The sequence below is a fragment of the Carcharhinus amblyrhynchos genome, chromosome 4 (genome assembly GCF_965287045.1).
Source record: "Carcharhinus amblyrhynchos chromosome 4, sCarAmb.v2.hapA, whole genome shotgun sequence".
Lineage (NCBI taxonomy): Eukaryota > Metazoa > Chordata > Chondrichthyes > Carcharhiniformes > Carcharhinidae > Carcharhinus > Carcharhinus amblyrhynchos.
This window is the reverse complement of record NC_137327.1, coordinates 129,303,594-129,324,664: the sequence shown is the minus strand read 5'-3', so window position 1 is coordinate 129,324,664 and position 21,071 is coordinate 129,303,594. Positions and strand designations below refer to the sequence as shown.

The 21,071-nt window shown below is 42.0% G+C and overlaps 2 protein-coding genes across 2 annotated transcripts; one reads left to right on the top strand and one right to left on the bottom strand.

Annotated features, from left to right (window-relative positions):
• The first annotated feature begins 3,820 nt into the window (after window positions 1-3,820).
• LOC145342353 (putative defense protein Hdd11-like) lies at window positions 3,821-15,287 on the top strand. Its single transcript, XM_080187866.1, has 5 exons — window positions 3,821-3,995; window positions 9,031-9,143; window positions 9,252-9,367; window positions 11,357-11,421; window positions 14,474-15,287. Exons 1-5 carry the CDS (start codon window positions 3,896-3,898, stop codon window positions 14,572-14,574), a joined length of 495 nt encoding a protein of 164 aa, XP_080043992.1. The 5' UTR covers window positions 3,821-3,895; the 3' UTR covers window positions 14,575-15,287.
• A 110-nt stretch (window positions 15,288-15,397) lies between these two features.
• LOC145342354 (NADH dehydrogenase [ubiquinone] 1 alpha subcomplex subunit 1-like) lies at window positions 15,398-20,942 on the bottom strand. The gene is made up of 3 exons (XM_080187868.1): window positions 20,764-20,942; window positions 15,738-15,827; window positions 15,398-15,559 (listed from the first exon to the last, which is right to left on the bottom strand). Exons 1-3 carry the CDS (start codon window positions 20,863-20,865, stop codon window positions 15,539-15,541), a joined length of 213 nt encoding a protein of 70 aa, XP_080043994.1. The 5' UTR covers window positions 20,866-20,942; the 3' UTR covers window positions 15,398-15,538.
• Window positions 20,943-21,071: the final 129 nt, after the last annotated feature.

The window sequence follows — 21,071 nt, the reverse complement described above, 5'->3', positions numbered from 1 at the left end:
ACATTCACACTGCAATGAAGGTACTGTGAAAATCCTGTAGTGGCCACAATCCGGTGCCTGTTGGGGTACACTAAAGGAGAATTTAGCATGGCTAATCCACCCAACCAGCACTTCTTTGGATTGTGGGAGGAAACCAAAGCACTCGGAGGAAACCCAAGCAGGCATGGGGAGAAGGTGCCTGGGGGTCAGTGACCCCAGCCGGGAATCCAATCACCATGTCACCCCACACATTGGATTGCCTGGCCCTTACAGATCCCTTAGAGTATAAATCATGAGGGGCATAGATAAGGTGAATAGCCAAGGTCTTTTTCCCCAGAGTAGGGGAGTCCAAAACTAAAGTGCATAGGTCTTAAGGTAAGAGAGGAAAGGTTTAAAAGGGAACTGAGGGGCAGCTTTTTCACACAGAGGGTGGTGTGTAAGAGGCAGATACAATTACAACATTTGGACAGGTACATGGATGGAAAAGGTTTAGAGGGATACGGACCAAACACAGGCAAATGTGACCAGCACTTGTGAAGCATGAACCAGTTGGTCAAAGGGCCTGTTTCTGTGCTGTACATCTCTATGACTCGGTGAATCCACAGTTTTGATGGTGTAGAGGGAAGTGAGGGTTGGTGAATAGAGGCTGCATTCCTGTAACTCACTACACATATATTCTACATTGTTGTGCTATAAACTCCATCAAATTCCTCACTTTGGGTTAAGTCGCTCACCCAGATTAATTTCCATGTAGTAGTTATGTCATTGTGAAATCTATCGTCACCACTATAGTTAAGAAAGCCCATCAGTGCTTCTACTTTCTCAGAAGACTAAGGAAATTTGGCATGTTAGCTACGACTCTCACCAACTGTTACCATTGCACCATGGAAAGCATTATTTCTGGTTGTACCACAGCTTGGTATGGCTCCTGCTCTGCCCAAGACCATAGGAACTATAAAAGATTACAAATGTAGCCCAATCCAACACATAAACCAGCCTCCCACCCATTGACTCTGTCTACACTTCCCGCTGCCTCAGCAAAGCAGCCAGCATAATCAAGGACCCCAGGCACCCTGGACACTCTCTCTTCCACCTTTTTCTGTCGGGAAAAAGATACAAAAGTCTGAGGTCACATACCAACCAACTCAAGAACAGCTTCTTCCCTGCTGCTGTCAGACTCTTGAACAGACTTACCTTGCATTAGAACATAGAACATAGAACACTACAGCACAAACAGGCCCTGTGGCCCACAAGTTGCGCCAATCATATCCATACCTACCAGGCATATCTATAACTCTCAATCCCATTAAATCCCATGTACTCATCCAGAAAAAGTTGATCTTTCTCAACACCCTAGCTATGACTGTAAGACTTCATTCTGCACTCTCTCATGTCCTTCTCTATGAACAGTATGCTTTGTCTATATAGCACACAAGAAGCAATACTTTTTACTATATGTTAATACATGTGACAATAATAAATCAAATCAAATTCAAAATAAGCAAAACAACATTAAAGTAATTATGATTATTTAGAACTCATGTGGTCTACCATTTTATAGGCAATAAGAGCAGCACAAAGGATTATGTCCAGATAAATTGCCTGGCCCTCAATCTATACTGTGTATGACTGGAAACATCAGTGCCAATGAGACTAAGTCATCTCATGGAACTCCTCGCTTTTGGAAAAACAGATCACTCAGCTATTGTTGCAACCTGTTCACCTCCTCCTGAAAGAATCCACCTTTGGGCTTTTGATTCTGGGTTCATCTGAAATCATAATCCTGAGTTTTATCGTGGTCTTCTCCGATACCCCTTTCTTTTCTTTAGTCCTCTTTTAATGTATTAGTCCAAAAGGGGCAGACATTGTGGAAACCCCATCTTGTGTTCCTGTGTGTGTAAAATAAACCAACCCTCTTACTCTACCTTATCTCGAGTTTGCTGTGGGGTTTAATAGGTAATCAGATCACTCCAAACTGTGTGAAATATGTTGCCGCTTATAAAGGGGGAAATAAAAAAATCAAGGATGTCTTTCTGTTTACAGGTAAATAGTGAGAGGAGAAATCAGGGCTGTTAAATTAATCCCCCTCTAGCCCATAACACCATACAAAGTCAGAAAACAATTTCCAATATTTATCTTATATTCTCTGACATTCAAAGTTAACAAGATATATATGAATGAGGAGGAAAACTGTGGTTAAACACCCTACAATGTTCATCAAAGAGCAGATGCAGTCAAGACAGATCCCACAAATTTCTCAGCGACCCATTTAGAAGTCAGGGACACCATGAGTCACCAACTCTCATCAAAATTCTGAATCCTTCACAGAAGATTCTAATTTTTCACTTCTGAAGATTTTGCTTTGGAACTTCTGACATGTATTGACTCAACTCTGACATGTATTGACTCAACAGCTGCTCACCTCCTGGTAGTTCAATCTCTTCTCCCAAGACTGTGTTACTCAGGGTTCATGAGAGTGCTTGCAGATTTTTAAAAATTCATTTAATGGGAAGTGGGTGTAACTGGCTAGGCCAACATTTATTGCCCATCTCTAGTTGTCCTTGAGTAGGTGGTGGTGAGCTGCCTTCTTGAACTGCTGCAGCCCCTGAGGTGCAGATACATCCACAACGCTGTTGGGGGATTTTGACCCAGCAACAGTGAAGGAACTATTTCTGAGACCGGATATTGAGTGACTTGGAGGGGAATCTTCAGGTGATGCTGTTCCCAAGGTATGTGCTGCTCTTGTCTTTCAAGATGGTAGTGGCAAATTCCTGCAGTGCATCTTGTAGCTTGTACACATTGCTGTCACTGTTTGTTGGTGGTGGAAATGTAGGTTGTTACAATCATTGACAATGGTTTGGTTTTATGGTCACCATTTGACTTTTAATTTCAGATCTTCATTTGAGTTCAAATTTCAACATCTGCCTTGGTGGGATTTGAACCCTGGTCATTTGCCTGGGTGTCTGAGTCTCATTCAGAGACAATACCACAAGGCCATTGCTTCCCCATGGCAGGAACAGATGCAATGAGTATTAAGATGTCCTAAACGTTGAATGCTACAATTTCCACAGACTGTTAGCTGACATAGTTCCAAGAGACACAGAAAAATAGATTTTCTTACAAATCACTGTGGCAATGTAGGCAATCAATTTGTGCACAACAGCAACAAGTTAGTAGTTAGACAATCCATTTTATTGATAGTCATTAGCCAGGACACTGGGGAGAACTTCTGCACTCTCCTTCAGATTAGTGCCTTGGAGCCTCTTAAGTCCCCGTGAGAAGCCAGACTATTAAGGGTTTAGAGTCACATTTGAAAAACATTCCTTCCAACAGTGCAATACTCACTGTCCAACCTAGTTCAAATCTCTGGAGTGAGAATTGAACCCTCAATCTTCTGTAGAGTAAATGGTATTCCCAATTTTTAACCAATGTCTTGTATAAAAGCAAACCCGATGGTATAAATCCACCCTTCCCCTTTGAGAGTTTTCACTTTGAACAATTGCTTCAGTACTTTACATATCAAGATTGCAGTTTACTTCTTCTTTGAAGTATTTGCACAAATTAGAAAAATGATAAAGTGATCTTTTCTTTCATATAAATCTAACCAATAATTAAAACCTTTTCATAAATATAACTCAGAGGCAAGCAATACCTCATTGAAAATAATTGCAACTGTGTTTGGAATGGAGATAAGAGAAAAGAAAGGACTTTATTATCGTGAATGAGTCAGCATCTCAGGCAAACCTCACCAGTGCGGCTCACAAATAGTTTGCAGTCTTGTCATGGAAGTGCCAGGTACAGAATAGCAAAAATGGTGCGCAGGAACTTACTTACTGTGTTTTGTATTGTGTTTTTGAATGTTCTTCGTTTGAGTAAAGGCTTCCCTTCTGGTGCTCCTTCATCTGTTTGCGAAAGCATGATGCCCAGGCACTCAGGAGTGATGCCACAGTCCAGCACAGCGCCTTACACCATCGATACTGGAGTAAGCACCTACCAGCCTGGTATGCCAATACAAGGTATGCTTTTGTGTAATGCTGGAGTTACTTTCTTACTGTTGCTGCATCACTTATTGTTGGTTTATCTGATAAATCTGGTATGCCTCTATTATAAATCAAATGAGCAACTAAAAATGCACGCACTGGCACATCAATCAGTAAAATGTGATGCGGGGGGGGAGGTGTCGGAGTTCTACTGAGGAGTAAAACAGTGTTTCTGAACCATTGTTCAAATGAAGTATCAGAGACTAACTGCCTGCACTGCATGAATTTAAAATAAAATTAGATTGCTCCGAAGAGCAAAGTGATCGATTGAGTCCTTTAATTAACCTGCTATTCCCCTGGACAGTACAGGGACAGCATTTTTCACTGTTGTTGTGATCCCCATAGAGATTGGAAACTTTTCAAAAGAACTTTGAACGTCCAGTTTATGGCTGAATGGATGCCATGACAGGATTTCCCGTTTTAAGATAGGCTTCCAAAACAATGGAGTCACAAGGCAGTATTTTGGAATTGTGAGCTCTGAGGCAACATTAGCTACTGTGATTTCTAATGGCTGTGAGACCCTTTAAATTTCCATGTATTTTTGTTGGTGGGCTTGATATAATAGACAGTTCTCTGAGGACCAATTGTCGCTGCAAAGAAAAGCCTGCAAAAAGATAGCTACTCTAATTCATTTTTTGCATAAATTGTAGTTCTTCAAAAATCAGGATAATCTTACCTTGCAACAATAATCAGGGTCAAAACACAGGAATATCATAATTGTGTTACATTAATAATATGAGGTGCAGATGCCAGTGTTGGACTGGGGTGGGCACAGTAAGAAGTCTCAAAACACCAGGTTAAAATCCAAAAGGTTTATTTGCAATCATGAGCTTTCAGAGCGCTGCTCCTTCAGCAGGTGAGAGAAGGTTAGTTTACAAACACGGCATATATAGGCAAAGACACAGTGGTGTCTTATGATTCCAAATAAAGCTGTCGGCCTTTAACTTGGTGTCGTGAGACTTAGTGCATTTATAATAGAAATCTTTTTGCTGCAATAAAGAGGGCCCTATTACATCAATGCTTAGAAATTCATAATCAGGTTACTATGCATGCATAATCAGAGTTTTATTACTTTAAGATTCAGGATATTACTACATTACTAATCAGGGTTCTATTACATTAATAGTCTGGTGTATATTGCATCCACAATCAGGATCTTAAATAATCAGTGCCTCGTTACATTAATAACCAGGAGCTAATTACATTAATTACACAATGTTTTTGCATTAATAATCAGTTGCCCATTGCTTCAATCATTGTTTTTATTCATTTATGGGACATAGGCATCGCTGGCTGGCCAGCATTTATTGCCCATCACTAGTTGCCCTTGTTCAGAGGGTAGTTGAGAGTCAACCACATCACTGTGGTTTTGGAGTCACATGTAGGCCAGACCAGGTAAGGACAGCAAATTTCCTTCCCTAAAGGACATTAGTAAATGAGGTGAGTTTTTCCGACAATCGACAATGGTTTCATAGTCATCAGTAGATTCTTAATTCCAGATACTTTTTATAGAATTCAAGTTCCACCATCTGATGAGGCAGGATTCGAACCCTGGTCCCCAGAACATTAGCTGAGTTTCTGGATTAATAGTCCAGCGATAATACCACTAGGCCATTGCCTCTATCACCATCATGATGCTAATAACGTTAATAATCAGAATCATTTCAATTAACAGAGTCCTATTGCATCAATCAATATTCAGGTCCCATTACATTAAAATAATTTGCCAATTGTACCAATAATCCTGATCTTTTACGATGAAGAATTAGGATGCTATTACATTAATAATCAGTGTCCGATTAAATTAATAATCCATTAATAATTCCCATCCCCAGTCAACAACTGAAGCCTCCCCACCACAAGGTGTCCTGGTTAACAAATCTCATTCCTCCCCCCAGCACATCACAAATTTTCAGTCTGGGATTACACAAATTCTAAGGCATTAAAATGGGGTCACCAGGAAAATGTTTGGGAAACATAGTTTTCAGACATTTACTGTAGCAAACAGGCTATAAGCATTATTGACTAAACACTACTTTTGTAGGCAACTTATACTTCAAACAATAGAACTTTTACACAACCAAGAATATTCCCTATTAGGTATACATTACAGTGTTTTTAAATAGAAATTCAATTCTCCCAGAATAGAATGATATTTAGCTCCTGAGGGTTTACTTCAGATCTTTTTCTTTCCCAACCTAGAAACTTTTAATTCCAGAATTGTCTTTCAGAGTGTAAATTTTCCTGTAGATTTCTCCCTCTGGCTAAAGCCAGGCTAATCTTCCAGCCTCATTTTAAATCCTCACAAATTTGGTCTTTTCAATTTGAGCATGAGCTCCCCACCCGCATTCCTGTGGGTGAACCATAAAGACTTTTGACCCCTAGCTGCTCTCTCTCCCAGACACAGCATACTAACCTGTCTCTGATATTCAGTGATATTTTGGGAAAGTCTTTAACACAATGCCTTCCTATGTATCCTTCCCATATCCAAAATGATCACTAAGGCAATGTGAATCACATGAGCCTTGTATGCAGGTAGAGAGGCTGATTAGCTATCCTTGAGAGTCCAACACTCTCTTATCTTGGAAATAAATGGACAGTTTAAAGAACCATTGTTTACAATTCATCTTTTCTGGAACTTTGGAGACTCACTTTTAGCACTCTGGCTTTTGCCATTTTCTCCAAGCATACACACCTTGTACCTCCTTCCCAGTAAAACAATTCCGTTCCCCTTTAATCTATAACTATCAAACCAATCAGCCAGACTTAAGAACAGCATGATCCCATTCATTTTACAATGAAGAGACAGTCCTAAAACATAACTTTTTTTGTACCTTTTGGTACTTTATTCCTAATCAAAAAATCCAATTAAGTCCAATCATAGCCCCCACATGAGGGACAAACCAGATCCAAGCTGACAAGACAAGGATATACATCCCAACTTGAGCTGGATCAAACAAGATCCAAGTTGACAGGATGGGGCACCCCCTCCCTGGCTTGATCTAACGCCTCATCTTAGCCAAAAGGCCGGGACAGTTTTGAAAAATTGCATCAGGTAAAACCTCAGTTTTTGGCTTATTAGCTGGTCCTTTATTCTACCCAGGGAAAACCATGGTCGCAGGCGTCAACACATGCCAAGTGCAATGGGCTAGCCATGGCCCCTGCTTGAATTTGGTTTCAATCTTATAAACCTGATAATTGTAACATTATATTATTATATTTGTTCAACATAATGACGAGGGGGATTGAATATAAAAGTAGGGAGGTCTTGCTGCGGCTGTATAGGGCATTGGTGAGGCCGCAGCTGGAGTACTGTGTGCAGTTTTGGGCGCCGTACTTACGCAAGGATATTTTGGCCTTGGAGGGAGTGCAGAGGAGGTTTACTAGGCTGATACCGGAGTTGAGGGGGTTGAGCTATGAGGAGAGGCTGAATAAATTAGGCTTGTACTCGTTAGAGTTTAGAAGAATGAGGGGAGATCTCATTGAGACGTATAAGATGATGAATGGGATGGATAGGATAGAGGTGGAGAGACTCTTCCCGCTCAGAAAGGATAGTAGGACTAGGGGGCACAGCCTCAAGATAAATGGGGGGCGGTTTAGAACGGAGTTGAGGAGGAACTTCTTCACTCAAAGGGTGGTGAATCTCTGGAATTCTCTGCCCGTTGAGGTGGTGGAGGCTGCCTCGCTAAATATTTTTAAGATGCGGGTTGATGGGTTTTTGATAAGTGAGGGGATTAAGGGTTATGGGGAGAGGGCAGGAATGTGGAACTGAGACACGACAGATCAGCCATGATCTTATTGAATGGCGGGGCAGGCTCGAAGGGCTAGATGGCCTACTCCTGCTCCTATTTCTTTTGTTCTATATTTGTTCAACATAATGGAATTGGCTGTTGCCAAGTGACACAGGCCCCATTAAGTGCAAGGGGGCTGGATAGATCAGAAGGCAATTCGTAATACAATAATTGTATTAGCACGTGCAACACAGCTTTTGCACATCTCAATGTATTAGCTATGCTGCATGACCAACATTACAGAACTATAGAAATTCCCAACGGAAAAGAAAACCAGTTGCCACCCGCCACCAACAACCACCACCATCCCCCCCCCCACTCCCCCTGCCCCACACACACACATGCGTAGGTCTGTGCTATGTTTAAGGTTGCCAACCTGGAATCAACCTGAATTCAAAATCAATCCCAAGTACATTGCTATGTGCAACCTTGGAGGAAAATCATCAAAACATTAAAAAAGATTGTTTTAAAATGTTTTTTTTAAAAACATTTCTCTTTACCGGATATAAAAATATTGAAGATGGGAGGTGGGGGTAGGTTGAGAGTCTGTTTGGTTGACAGTCAAGCATCATCCAATTGGGAAATGAGTCCTTTTGCCTTCCAGGAGGCATAGGAAGGCCATATATCGCAAGAATGAATGAGTTAGTAGCTAATAGCTGGAATATGTGGCATGGTGGCACAGTGGTTAGCACTGCTGTCTCACAGTGCCAGGGACCCAGGTTCAATTCCAGCCTTGAATAACGGTGTCTGTGTGGAGTTTTCATGTACTCCCCATGTCTGCATGGGTTTCCCCCAGTTGCTCCAGTTTCCTCTCACACTCTAAAGATGTGCAGGTTTGGGTGATTGGCTATGCTTAATTGATCCTTATTGTCCCAAGATGTGTAGGATATAGGTATTAGTAGGGTAAATATATGGGGTTACGGAGGTAGGACTTGGGTAAGATGCTCTATCAGAGAGTCAATGCAGACTCAATGGGCCAAATGGCCTCCTTCTGTACTGTAGGGATTCTATGAATGTGGGGCAGCTTGTGTAATGAAACGTCCCAGAGTGCATTTAATCACAATTGGAAATCCAAGCTGGCATGTTACTGGACTCTGCGTGCAACTTGTGAATGGTCCAGTACAGAAGTATTAAAACTGTCAGGCTAATCTGAAAGCCTTAAAGGAATGTTGTATTTTGGTAGACAGAATGTTAATCACTTATATTAATGTTACATTCAGTTCAAATACTGGGGCTGAAATATCATGGCTTCATACTGGAGGCTCGGAAAGATAGAAGTAACACTCCACTGGGATCCTGGCAAGATCCACCTGAAAACACCAAACTGTTACAGGTAAAGTCTGGACCAAAACAATACAATGTCCAAAATTATTTCCTTCAAAAAATGTCTATTTTGCCACCCATGAATTTATTTTAATATTTTACTTTTTTTTTGATTTAGTGCTTTGGAAACCTCAGAGCTGCAGTTACTCACTCAAACACGGTCCCCAAGAATAATTCCACCACATTTGTGTGGATCCCCCCTGTGTCAGCCTGTCCTGATGCTATTACATTCATGTAGGTACTGAATTTAAAATCTCTGTAAGCTCTTAGTTATACATCTCTGCACGGTCATCAGAATGACCAAAGGGAACTCTGACAATGCAAGAACTTCCTCCAGTTAATGTGTATTTATTCCATGTCCTTATAATAGTGTTGTAAAAATCAGTCTGTTTTAACCCTTATACGGTGGACAAATAACTTTGAGTAGACGTCTTATTAGTCCAAACAATATTTATTTAAACCCACACAATCAATAATCACCCACCCGACCAACAATAAGTTATCTTACAGAAATGCTAGAATTCAAGTACAATACAAGACCTTGACTTAACAGTGTGTGACTGACAAAATACCCAAACAGATACTGGCCTTTATCTGTGTGCTGGTCTTGGTAGTTGTCTGCGTAGTCTGGTCCTTTAGTCTGGTGTGGTACCCTGGCTCTGATCTTCTTTCTTTCCTCCCTCCTCAGGTGTGGTGGCTCTCCGTCGTTGTAGCTTGTTCGTGGGGGTCCGAGAGAGAGCGAGAGAGAGCGATTCCTGGTTGTGCAGCATCCTTTATACCCCATTTGGCTTCACGCCCTTTTTTTGGCCATTGCCAATCAATCGATCAGGACTTGATCACCCTGATCGATAAGAGTCCAATCAGGTGCTACCACACCGATCTCTGGGTGTGTCCCTGGCGGCCATGCCTGTATGTGTTGTAGGCACATAGGCCACATACCTTCCTCCTAAATAAGGATTCACGGTGCCTTTACGTCTGGCACACAACCCAGTGTGATCAGACAGTCTCTTTCATCCTGGAGATGGCCCATATCCTGTGTATTCGCTCATCAGGGTTGCAGCCTGTTTGTCTGTCTTTAAACTGCAGCCTGTCGGTTTAGTTTCTTGCCCAGTTATCCCAGAGTGCTTTACAAAACGCCAATTTAGGTGGCCTGTTTGGCTACAATAGTAAGAAGTCTCACAGCGCCACGTTAAAGTCCAACAGGTTTACTTGGTAGCACGAGCTTTCAGAGCGCTGCCCCTTCGCTCCAAAATCTCATGCTACCAAATAAACCTGTTGGACTTTAACCTGGTGTTGTGAGACATCTTACTGTACCTACCCCAGTCCAATGCCAGCATCTCCACATCATGTTCTTGTAACAAAGAAATGTTGCATTAGGTGCAGTGCTGGTTGAAAATGCTAAGGTTTTGCTTTGGTTCCAAATGAAACCAAGTGAAAGGGCTCAGGTAGTGTGGTCAAGATGGCTGTTTGCGGTGCCACCCAGTGGTACCAAGTGGATAAAACAACAGCTTGAGGATATTTTCTGGCAAAGGTCAAATTGTGAAAAAAGAGGGGAAAAAAAAAATCTCAAACCATAAGATGATAAAAACAGAAAAGTCTTATACAACATACCAGGGTCAGGATTTTAGAACAGAGCTGCTTTGAGGTAGTCCAGGATCAGTAACAAGAGAGTTAAGATGTGCATTTATGTAGCATCTTTCATGGCCTCAGCAGTTCTCAGTTATTTACTTTTTGAACTGTAATCACAGATGTAACGTGGGAAATGTGGCAGCCAATGTGTATACAGCAAGCTCCAGCGAGAGCAATTTCTTTCTATATTTGCTCATGGAATGTAAACATCACCAGCAAGACCAATATTTGATGCCCTTCTTTAACTGCCTTTGAGAAGGTGGTGGTGAGCGTCCTTCTTGAACCGTTGCAATCCATGTAAGTACAGCACTGTTAGGGAAGCAGCTCCAGAATTTTGGCCCAGCAATGATGAAGGAATAGTTTAAAGTTTATTTATTAGTGTCACAAGTTGGCTTACATTAACACTTCAGTGAAGTTACTGTGAAAATCTCCTAATCACCACATTCCGGTGCCTGTTTGGTTAAACTGCAGGAGAATTTAGCACAGCCAATACACCTAACTAGCATGCCTTTCAGAGAAGATAGTTTCCATTAAGGATGGTGTACAGCTTGGCGGGAACTTGCAGATGGTAATATATTTTGTTTCTCATTACAGGGCAACCGTGGCTCAATCTCATGAAATCTACTGGCTTAATGTCCAATCACATCCTTTACTCAAAGGTGAGTGAAAAAGAATGCAAATTTTCATAAATTCTTAATACAATGCCACTGGGATTACTTGGGACATTGTGGTTTTTTTAGTAATTCCCAATTAAAATATATGATTTCATCATAACATTGTATGATAACAACAAACATTGATGTTCAATCCATTTGTAGTGGTTCCTTGTTGATAGAAAACCCACGTAAAATAAACTCTAACTTATTGCTGCCTATAACACTCAATTGCCTATGTTTTCCTTTTTAAGTAGTTGAAGCCTGCTGGCAGTGAACCACAAAGATGTGCCTATGAGCCCAACTCCTGTTCTAAATTGCCCTACAAGAGGAAACATCCTCTCCACATCTACTCTATCAATCCCCCTTGTCATCTGGTATATCTTCCTCCACTACGGTGCAAATTACTCACATCCCTTATTAAAATATGATACGCATCTATTAGAGTCAGAGGTTTACAGCACGGAAACTGGCCCTTCGGCCCAACTTGTCCATGCCTCCCTTCTTTTTAAGCTCCTAAACTAATTCCAATTGCCTGCATTTGATCCATATCCCTCTATACCCATCGTACCCATGTAACTATCTAAATGCTTTTTAAAAGACAAAATTGTGACCACCTTTACATCTGGCAGCTTGTTCCAAGCACTCACCATCCTGTGTGTGAAAAAATTGCCCCTATGGACACTTTTGTATCTCTCCCCCCTCACCTTAAACCTATGCCCTCTAGTTTTATACTCCCCTACCTTTGGGAAAAGATATTGACTATCTAGCTGATCTGTGCCCCTCATTATTTTATAGACTGCTATAAGATCACCCCTCAGCCTCCTACACTCCAGAGAAAAAAGTCCTAGTCTATCCAGCCTCTCCTTATAACTCAACCCATCAAGTCCCGGTAGCATCCTATTGGCAGATATATCATTTGTTCCTGTCAATTACAACAAAAAATGGTACAGGTAGCACAAGTAGCCCCAGGACAATATCTGTCACAATTCTATTTGGGATACAGTACAAGTAAAGCTGTGTGTGTTAATTGATAAATCTCTCATTTTCTGCTGCAATTTCACTTTCCCTACGCCATTTTGTTATCATCTTTAATGAAAACTCGTCAAAGTTTCTTTGGTGTCCTCCAAAGCATTCAATACATAATTTTACATATTTTGTCCTTCTAAATTCCCCATGTTGACATTATGATTCTTCATTGTCTTCCCCAAGAATGTTAAAATGATGGAAGCTTTTAATCTTCTTCAGTTAGTCCTTTCTTCTAGAATTCCTATGCTTTTAAAACCCAACGTTGATATCAAGCTAATCACCATTTCCAGATTAATCCCAATTTCTTATTTGTACTTTCTGCTACCAATGCCCAAGGACATTGCTGCAGGAGTTCCGTACAGTAGTATCCTAGACCCAACTACGAACTGCTTTATCAATGGCCTTCCCTCTAGTGTAAGGTCAGAAGTGGAGATGTTTGCTAATGATGGCAACACTCAGTACCATTCACAACTCTCCACATACTGAAGCAGTACTTGCCTGCATGTAATAAGATCTTGATGACATTGTTTTGGGTTGAAAAGTGGAAAGTAATATTTGCATCAGGCAAGTGCCAGGCAATGGCCACCTATCTATAAGAGAAAATTTAATCATCTCCTTTAATGTTCAATGATATTAACATTGCGGAATTCCCCACCATCACCACCCAAGGGATACACTGATCAGAAACTAAATACATCAGCCATATAAATACCATGGCTACATAGAATCATGGGATCCCTAAAGTACAGGAGGCCATCCAGCCCTTTGAGTCTATACCGACCTCAATCCCACTCAGACCCTATTTCCGTAACCCTCATTTACCCTATTAATCCCCTTGACATGAGGGTCAATTTAGCATGGCCGATCAACCTAACCCACATATCTTCCAACATGAACAGGTCAGTCGCTGGGAATTTTGCTGAGAGTGATTCATGTCCCGATTTCCCAAACTTTGTCTGCCATCCACAAGTGTAATTGATTATTTTCCACTTGTCTGGATGAGTGCAGCTCCAATAACTCTCATGAACTCAACACCATCCATCCAGGACAAAGCAGCTTGTTTGTTCAGCAGTAATGTGTACTATTTACACAGTGCGTCACAGCATGTTTCCTTTGCCGGCAACTTCCAAACCTGCCCTCTCTGCCACCTAGAGTAACAATGGCAACCTAGGTTAGCGAGTAACCCTTCTTCAACTCAGTGGACCACAAGTTTGAAACCAGCCTTGTTCACTAACCGTGACTCCACGAATATGATTAAATACAATTGACACACACCGAATGTTTCATTGAGTTACAGAAAATGCTTAATCATTTAAACATTAATAAAACTATCAACTTCAAATGATAAACAAAATTTAGTTTGAATGCCAAGGGGGCATATGGTTCTCACTGTCAATGTTGTGTGCAATCACTTCACTTGTCCATGCTTTATGTGTGTAGTACTTCAGTCAGGCCAGCAGGAGAAAAGCTACACAAATGGAAATCAGCAGAAAGTGGGCAGTGGTTAACAAAATGTCTCATAGGCCCCAGTAAGAACCCAGATGGGCCATAGGTTGCCCATCACTGCCCTAGAAGAACAAGGGCACCAGACACATGGGAACATTACCATATGCAGAGCCTCCTTCCAAGTAACATGCTGACTTGTAACTGCAGGACTGCTTCTCTCTATTACTAAGTAAGAGTCCTTGAATTTCCCAAACAGCACTCTGTGTGCACCTACACCACATGGACCGCAGAGTTCCAGGAGGTGGTTCACTGCCACCTTCTCAAGGACAATTAGAGGTTGACAATAAATGATGGCTTTGCCAGCAAAGCCCGCATCCCAAGAATGAATGGAAAGAAAACTTTGGTGATGTCCTATACAACGAGTGTACACAATGACTTCTCACTGTAAGCAAACCAGAAAGAACCTTGCAGGTCCAACTGTCACCTGACCAAGATGGCTTGATATGTACTTTCTGAATAACTGTTAAATTTATTTCTATAAGGACTTCAAAAGGTTAAGCATTAATTTGTCATTTCTTTCAAGGTCAAGGCATTGCATGTTGTGCTGTGAAGATCGCCTATGGAATCAGCATCATTACAACATTGTTTTTATGTTCCTTCCTGATTACCGGATGTGGTGATTAACATTGATATGCAACAAAGTGGCAGATGTTATGTGGATGTGTTATAATCTATCCCTGAACAGTTTGCTGAAATTATGATAGCATCTTTATTAACTGATTCAGTTTGAAGAATAATAAACAAACATCTTTTTTTATTTTTCCCGATTTAGCACACCATCTTTCTTGTGCTCTCTCATATATATTCAAAATAATCTGGGTTTGTAGTTGCTTTCCTGAAATTTCTCTCATTCTTAAACTTTACTATTCTGTGTTCCCTCTTCCTTATCATTATAGAAGAATCTCTGCAGTACAGAAAGGGACCATTTGGCCCATCAAGGCTACACCAACAATAATCCCACCTTAGCCCCGTAATATTTACGGGGATATTTACCCTACTAATCCTCCCCAAACTAGGGTCAATGTAGCAAGGCCAATCCACCTAACCCACACATCTTTGGACTGTGGGAGGAAACTGGAGCACCTGGAGGAAACCCACGCAGAGATGGGAAGGATGTGCAAACTCCACACAGACAGTGATCCAAGCAGGGAATTGAACCCAAGGCACTGGCGCTGTGAAGCGGCAGTGCTAACCACTGTGCCGCCCCCTCCCAATAAATGTTTGCCTCATACTTTTAGCACACATATTCAAACCTATTCATGCTGAAGGAGTGAATGTAAGTTGACAAGATCAGTAACTGAAAAGTGAAATATAGAAACCTGTTTAGTTGAAGAAAGCACTCTGCCCTATTGGCACTTTTACTGTTCCAATGCATCCACTTTTTGTGCTTGGCTATATTCCATCTTCTCGCCAAGAACTCTTCCTCAATGATAGGCATCATACATAATCGGGTCACACTTTTATTTTCCATATTATTATATTATTTTAATCTATCAAAGTTACTTTATGAAACAAAGACTAAAGTTCAGGTTTTAGCGACCATTCTTCTGCAGGCTCATGGGTCCTGTAGTTTAAGGTGAACAGTCCATCAGTCGATGTTTTCTAGCCCCTGTTTTAAAAAAATTAAATAGGGGGTAAATTTCCATAATTACAACAATGGAACAAAGACTATTTTAAATTGTAACTGCCTTTGCACCATTTTTAAAAAACTGAAATGTGAATTATTTTAAGCGATAAAAGTGCATGCAAATGTGGTCAAACTAAGTAACTTATGCTCAAGCATTTACCCTTGATTTGTAATAGGTTTTGCAACCAGACACTCTTCTGTCTCGATCCAGCAGGGTCCAATGATAAGGTAAACGAGCAATCCGTTTCTCCTAAACATAAAGAATCATTAAGACATTATCAGGAATTTGTGTTGTTCTTTATGTTTATGTGTAAAATAAACCCTTGATTTAATAAATACCAAGGATTACTTTTTTAAAAAAACTCACAAGCCCACTTATAGCTGTAATCTTACTGGGGAGGCAATAGTGCAATCTAGCCACCCAAGGTAATGTGCTGGGAACCTGGGTTTGAATCCCACCACAGTAAATGGTGAAATTTGAATTCAATAAAAACATCTGAATTAAAAAGTCTAATGGTGACCATGGGGGGACATAACTAAGGTGTACAAAACTGTGAGGGGTAGAAATAAGAAGACAGGAGGAACCTGTTTCCCTTTGCAAAGTTCAAAAACCAGGGGTCATAGATTCAAGCTAAGTGGCAGAGGATTAGAGGGAACATGAGGAAGAACTATTTTACACAGAGGATGGTGGGTATCTGGAATCAGTGTGGAACTGAGCCACGACAGATCAGCCATGATCTTATTGAATGGCGGGGCAGGCTCGAAGGGCCAGATGGCCTACTCCTGCTCCTATTTCTTATGTTCTTAAGTTACTGGAGGAGACAGAGACTCTTCTAAACGGTACAAGTGCTGTAAACTGCAGGGCTACAGGCCAGGTGCAGGAAGATGGGATTAGAAAGGCACCTTTGGGTCAGCATGGGCCTTCTGTGCAGTTTCATTTCTATGGTTTTGTGAAATGATCGTTGATTGTGGTAAAAAAAAACCCATCTGGTTTATTCATGTCCCTTTAGTGGATGGATTTTGCTGTCTTTACCTGGTCTGGCCTGTGTAACACTCCAGATCCACAGCACTGTGTTTGACTGTTAAATGCCCTCAGGGATGGGCAATAAATGCCTTCAGGCAATAAATGTCGGCCTGGCCAGCGACCATCACATGAACAAATTAAAAAAACTTATTGCCAACTGCACTGACACAAGTGGTTTCGAATGGACTCTTCCACCGATACTGTTTGAGTGAATTACATCCGCTGTCCTCACATTATCCCTAACTCACAAGACAGTCAAGCTATGTATTCCCATCAAACAGAAATTTTCCTGCCAGAATTTTAAAAGGGGGCAGGGGTCAGGGATACATTTAAATCTGGAAACAGTTACTTCATTGCACACTACAAATAAATTCACAGCAAATTATTAGATAATCTATTGTAAAGGGAAATATTAAGCATTTTTTCTATTCCTGCTGAAAACTATATACAACATGCATTTATATAGCACTTTTAATGTAGTAAAACACCCCAAGGCCCTTCACCTCAGCAATATAATCTGACACTGAGCCACACTGGGAATATTAGAACATAGACATTGCACCTAACGTACTACAGTTAAGATTATACTTCAAGTGTACGACAACCTAAGTGAAGAGTTCTCAATCTCAGCTGTTCCATGGAAAAGGCATTAAGTTGAAGCATGGTGTGCTCCTAGGGAGAAAGGGGTGAATGTGTGCATCTCTGTGCCTATGAAAAATCAATGAAAATGCCAACTAAAGTTTTCTCATATATCTCCAGCAGACACGAATACCATTGATAAAGCACTTCATTAACCCAGTTCTGTGGATTCAATTCTGAATGCGGCTTTTAAAATGGTTTTAATACTTAACATGGTTGGGTGCGTGACAAGAACATGGTCAGATGATCCTAGGTATCAATTCTTAACATGCTTCTTGACATGCATTCAATTTTACTCCTTTCCATTAAAAAGTTTGGACTACAACAAAAAACCCTTGTTTATCCTGGAGCACACAGTCAATTTGTTCAAGAATGTGGACCCTATTTTTGCATGATTACTTAAAGAGGGAGACTTGTGTATTGAAGACATAACATAGGGAAGGAAGGAGAATGGCTCACCTTGTAATACTTTGGACTCTGTTCTATTAAAATTCTATGAAAATTTATTTCTGGAAGTTTTATTTGATTATAATTAATTACTCTTTTTGCCTATTGTTTTACATTCCTGGTTCTCTTTTCTAGATTCTGCAGAAAGAACATCTCCACATCCATCTCATAATTTCCTTTACCAATAGCAAACCTTCAGCCATGTTTCTTGCCCCATGTGAGATCAAAGTTTTCGATGTTCCATGTATGGGATGCCAGCATTTTGTACCCACCCTAATTGCCCCTGAAAATGTGGCAGTGAGCCATATTCTTGAGTGCACACACATATAGTGAGAGGATTCCAGGATCTTTGACCTCGAGGGCAGTGGAGGGAACCACAATACAGTACCAAGTCAAGATCATGTGTGACTTTGAGGGCACCTTATAGGTGGTGGCATTCCCATGCATCCTTTGTCCTTTAGGTGGTGAGATCATGGGTTTGGAAAGTGTTGTCAAAGTAGCCTTGTCAAGTTGCTGCAGTGCATCCTATAGATGGTACACAGTGCTGCCACTCTGCACCAGTTCTGAAGGGAATGAATACTTAAGGTGGCCAATGGGGTGCTAATAAAGTGGCTTTGTTCCAAATGGTATTAAACTTCCTAAGTGTTGTTGGAGTTTCACTTATCCAAGCAAGTGGGGAATAGTTCATCACACTCCTTGTGCCTACTAGACACTCCTCTTCAACTAAAGCCCAGACAGAAGAACTTCTAATTGAAGTTACTGGGATAACCATCACAAATGGGAATCCTGGTTTACATCATCTTATTCATTTGTGGGGCATGGGCATCGCTGGCTGCCAGTATTTATTGCCTATCCCTAGTTGCCCTCGGGAAGAGCCATCTTCTTGAATCGCTGCACTCCATATGCTGTGGGTTGACCCACAATGCTGGTAGAAAGGGAATTCCAGGATTTTGACCCAGCAACTGCAAAGGAACGGCAATATATTTCCAAGTCAGGATGGTGAATGGCTTGGAGAGGAACTTGGAGTGGTGCTCCCATGTATCTGCTGCCCTTGTCCTTCTAGATGGAAGTGGTCATGGGTTTGCAAGGTGCTGTCTAAAGATCTTTGGTGAATTGTTGCACTGCATCTTGTATCAGTGCATCACACTGCTGCCACTGAGCGTTGGTGGTGGCTATATTTGACTATAGGCCGGTGGCTCTGACATCCATCATTATGAAGTGCTTTGAAAGGTTAGTCATGGCATGAATCAATTCCAGTATTCCAGACTACATGGATCCACTACAGTTTACCTATCCCCGCAACAGGTCCACAGCAGATGCCGTTTCCCTGGCCCTGCACTCAACCCTTAAATATCTATATAACAAGGACACTGAAGTCAGACTCCTATTTATTGACTACAGCTCAGCCTTCAACACTATTATTCCCATGAAACTTATCTCCAAGCTCTGTGGCCTGGGCCTCAGCACCTCCCTTTGCCACTGAATCCTGAACTTCCCAACTGAGACCACAATCAGTCAAGATAGACAACAACACCTCCTCCACGATCATCCTCAACACTGGTGCCCCACAAGACTGTGTTCCCAGCCGCCTACTATACTCCTATACACCTACAACTGTGCATCCAAATTCCCCTCCAATTCAATTTTCAAGTTTGTTGACAACACCACTGTAGTGGGTTGGATCTCAAACAATGACAAGACAGAGTATAGGAATGAGATAGAGAATCTGGTGAACTGGTGCAGCAACAATAATCTCTCCCTTAATGTCAACAAAAAGGAGATTGTCATCGATTTCAGGAAGCGTAGCGGAGAACATGCCCCTGTCTGCATCAATGGGGATGAAGTAGAAAGAGTTGGGAGCTTCAAGTTTTTAGGTGTCCAGATCACCAACAACCTGTCCTGGTCCCCCCATGCTGACACTATAGTTAAGAAAGCCCACCAATGCCTCTACTTTCTCAGAAGACTGAGGAAATTTGGCATGTCAGCTATGACTCTCACCAACTTTTACAGATGCACTATAGAAAGCATTCTTTCTGGTTGTATCACAGCTTGGTATGGCTCCTGCTCTGCTCAAGACCACAAGGAACTACAAAAGGTCGTGAATGTAGCCCAATCCATCACGCCTCCCATCCATTGACTCTGTCTACACTTCTCGCTGCCTCGGCAAAGCAGCCAGCACAATTAAGGGTCCCATACGCCCTGGACATTCTTTCACCTTCTTCCTTTGAAAAAAGGATACAAAAGTTTGAGATCACATACCAATCAACTCAAGAACAGGTTCTTCCCTGCTGCTCGTCAGACTTTTGAATGAACTTACCTTGCATTAAGTTGATCTTTCTCTACATTCTAGCTATGACTGTAACACTACAGACTGCACTGTCTCGTTTCCTTCTTTATGAATGGTATGTTTTGTCTGTATTGCACGCAAGAAATAATACTTTCAACTGTATGCTAATGTATGTGACAATAATAAAACAAATCAAATGCATTGGGATACACTGAAAAGTAATGTTTCTTGCGCACTATCCAAGCAAAGTACACCATTTATAAGAGGACAAAGGAGTAATACAATGGTTAGCACTGTTGCCTCATTGTATCAGCGGCCTGAATTAGTTTTTTGGTTTAGGTCACCATCTGTGTGGGCTTCCTCCAGGTGCTCCAAATTCCTCCCACAGTTCGAACAATGTGCTGGTTAGGTGCATTGGCCGTGCTAAATTCTCCCTCAGTTTACCTGAACAGGAGGGGAGGGTGGCCACTAGGGGATTTAGTATTTATCCTGCTAATCCCACTGACGTTAAGGGGCATTTTTCTATGGCCGATGCACCTAGCCAGCAGGTCTTTCGGACGGTGAGAGGAAACCGGTGCATCAGGAGGAAGCCCACCCAGACAAAGGGGGAAGGTGCAAACTCCACACAGACAGTGACCCCCAAGCCGGGAATGGAACCCGGGTCGCCGATGCTGTGAGGCAGCGGTGCTAACCACTGGAGATTGATCTTCAATTCCCGAGGGCTGCAGGCCAATCCTCAAACCCTCGGACAGGCGCCATCTAAATGCAACTGCACCCGACCAGGGTTACCTTGCCGCCGTTCGTCCACCGGTGAACGTAGATGGTGGCGAGTCCGGGCACCGTCATGCAGCCGGCCATGATGAAGAGACCGGGTAAGATCTCGTACCACATCCTGGGCCTACCTGCCTCCCCCGCCCCGCAACCGACTGACCTTCCCCCCCAACCCGGGGCGCACCGAGCATGCGTAGAACTGACCTCGCACCGAACATGCGCAGCACTAACGCCTCCCTGACCGCGCGAGAGCCGGGCCGGCGCGAGAACTCGCTTCACATCTCGCGATCGCAGGCCGCCGGCCCCCCCCGCCCCCTCCTCCCAGT

Excerpts from the sequence above, each read along its gene's own strand:
- LOC145342354 (XM_080187868.1), bottom strand. The coding sequence starts at position 20,865 with ATGTGGTACGAGATCTTACCCGGTCTCTTCATCATGGCCGGCTGCATG. Across the intron at positions 15,828-20,763 it reads GGTGGACGAACGGCGGCAAG|GAGAAACGGATTGCTCGTTT; the intron begins GTAACCCTGGTC and ends CTTTATGTTTAG. Across the intron at positions 15,560-15,737 it reads AAACCTATTACAAATCAAGG|GGGCTAGAAAACATCGACTG; the intron begins GTAAATGCTTGA and ends TTTTTAAAACAG.
- LOC145342353 (XM_080187866.1), top strand. The coding sequence starts at position 3,896 with ATGATGCCCAGGCACTCAGGAGTGATGCCACAGTCCAGCACAGCGCCT. Across the intron at positions 9,144-9,251 it reads AAAACACCAAACTGTTACAG|TGCTTTGGAAACCTCAGAGC; the intron begins GTAAAGTCTGGA and ends TTTTTGATTTAG. Across the intron at positions 9,368-11,356 it reads CCTGATGCTATTACATTCAT|GGCAACCGTGGCTCAATCTC; the intron begins GTAGGTACTGAA and ends TTCTCATTACAG.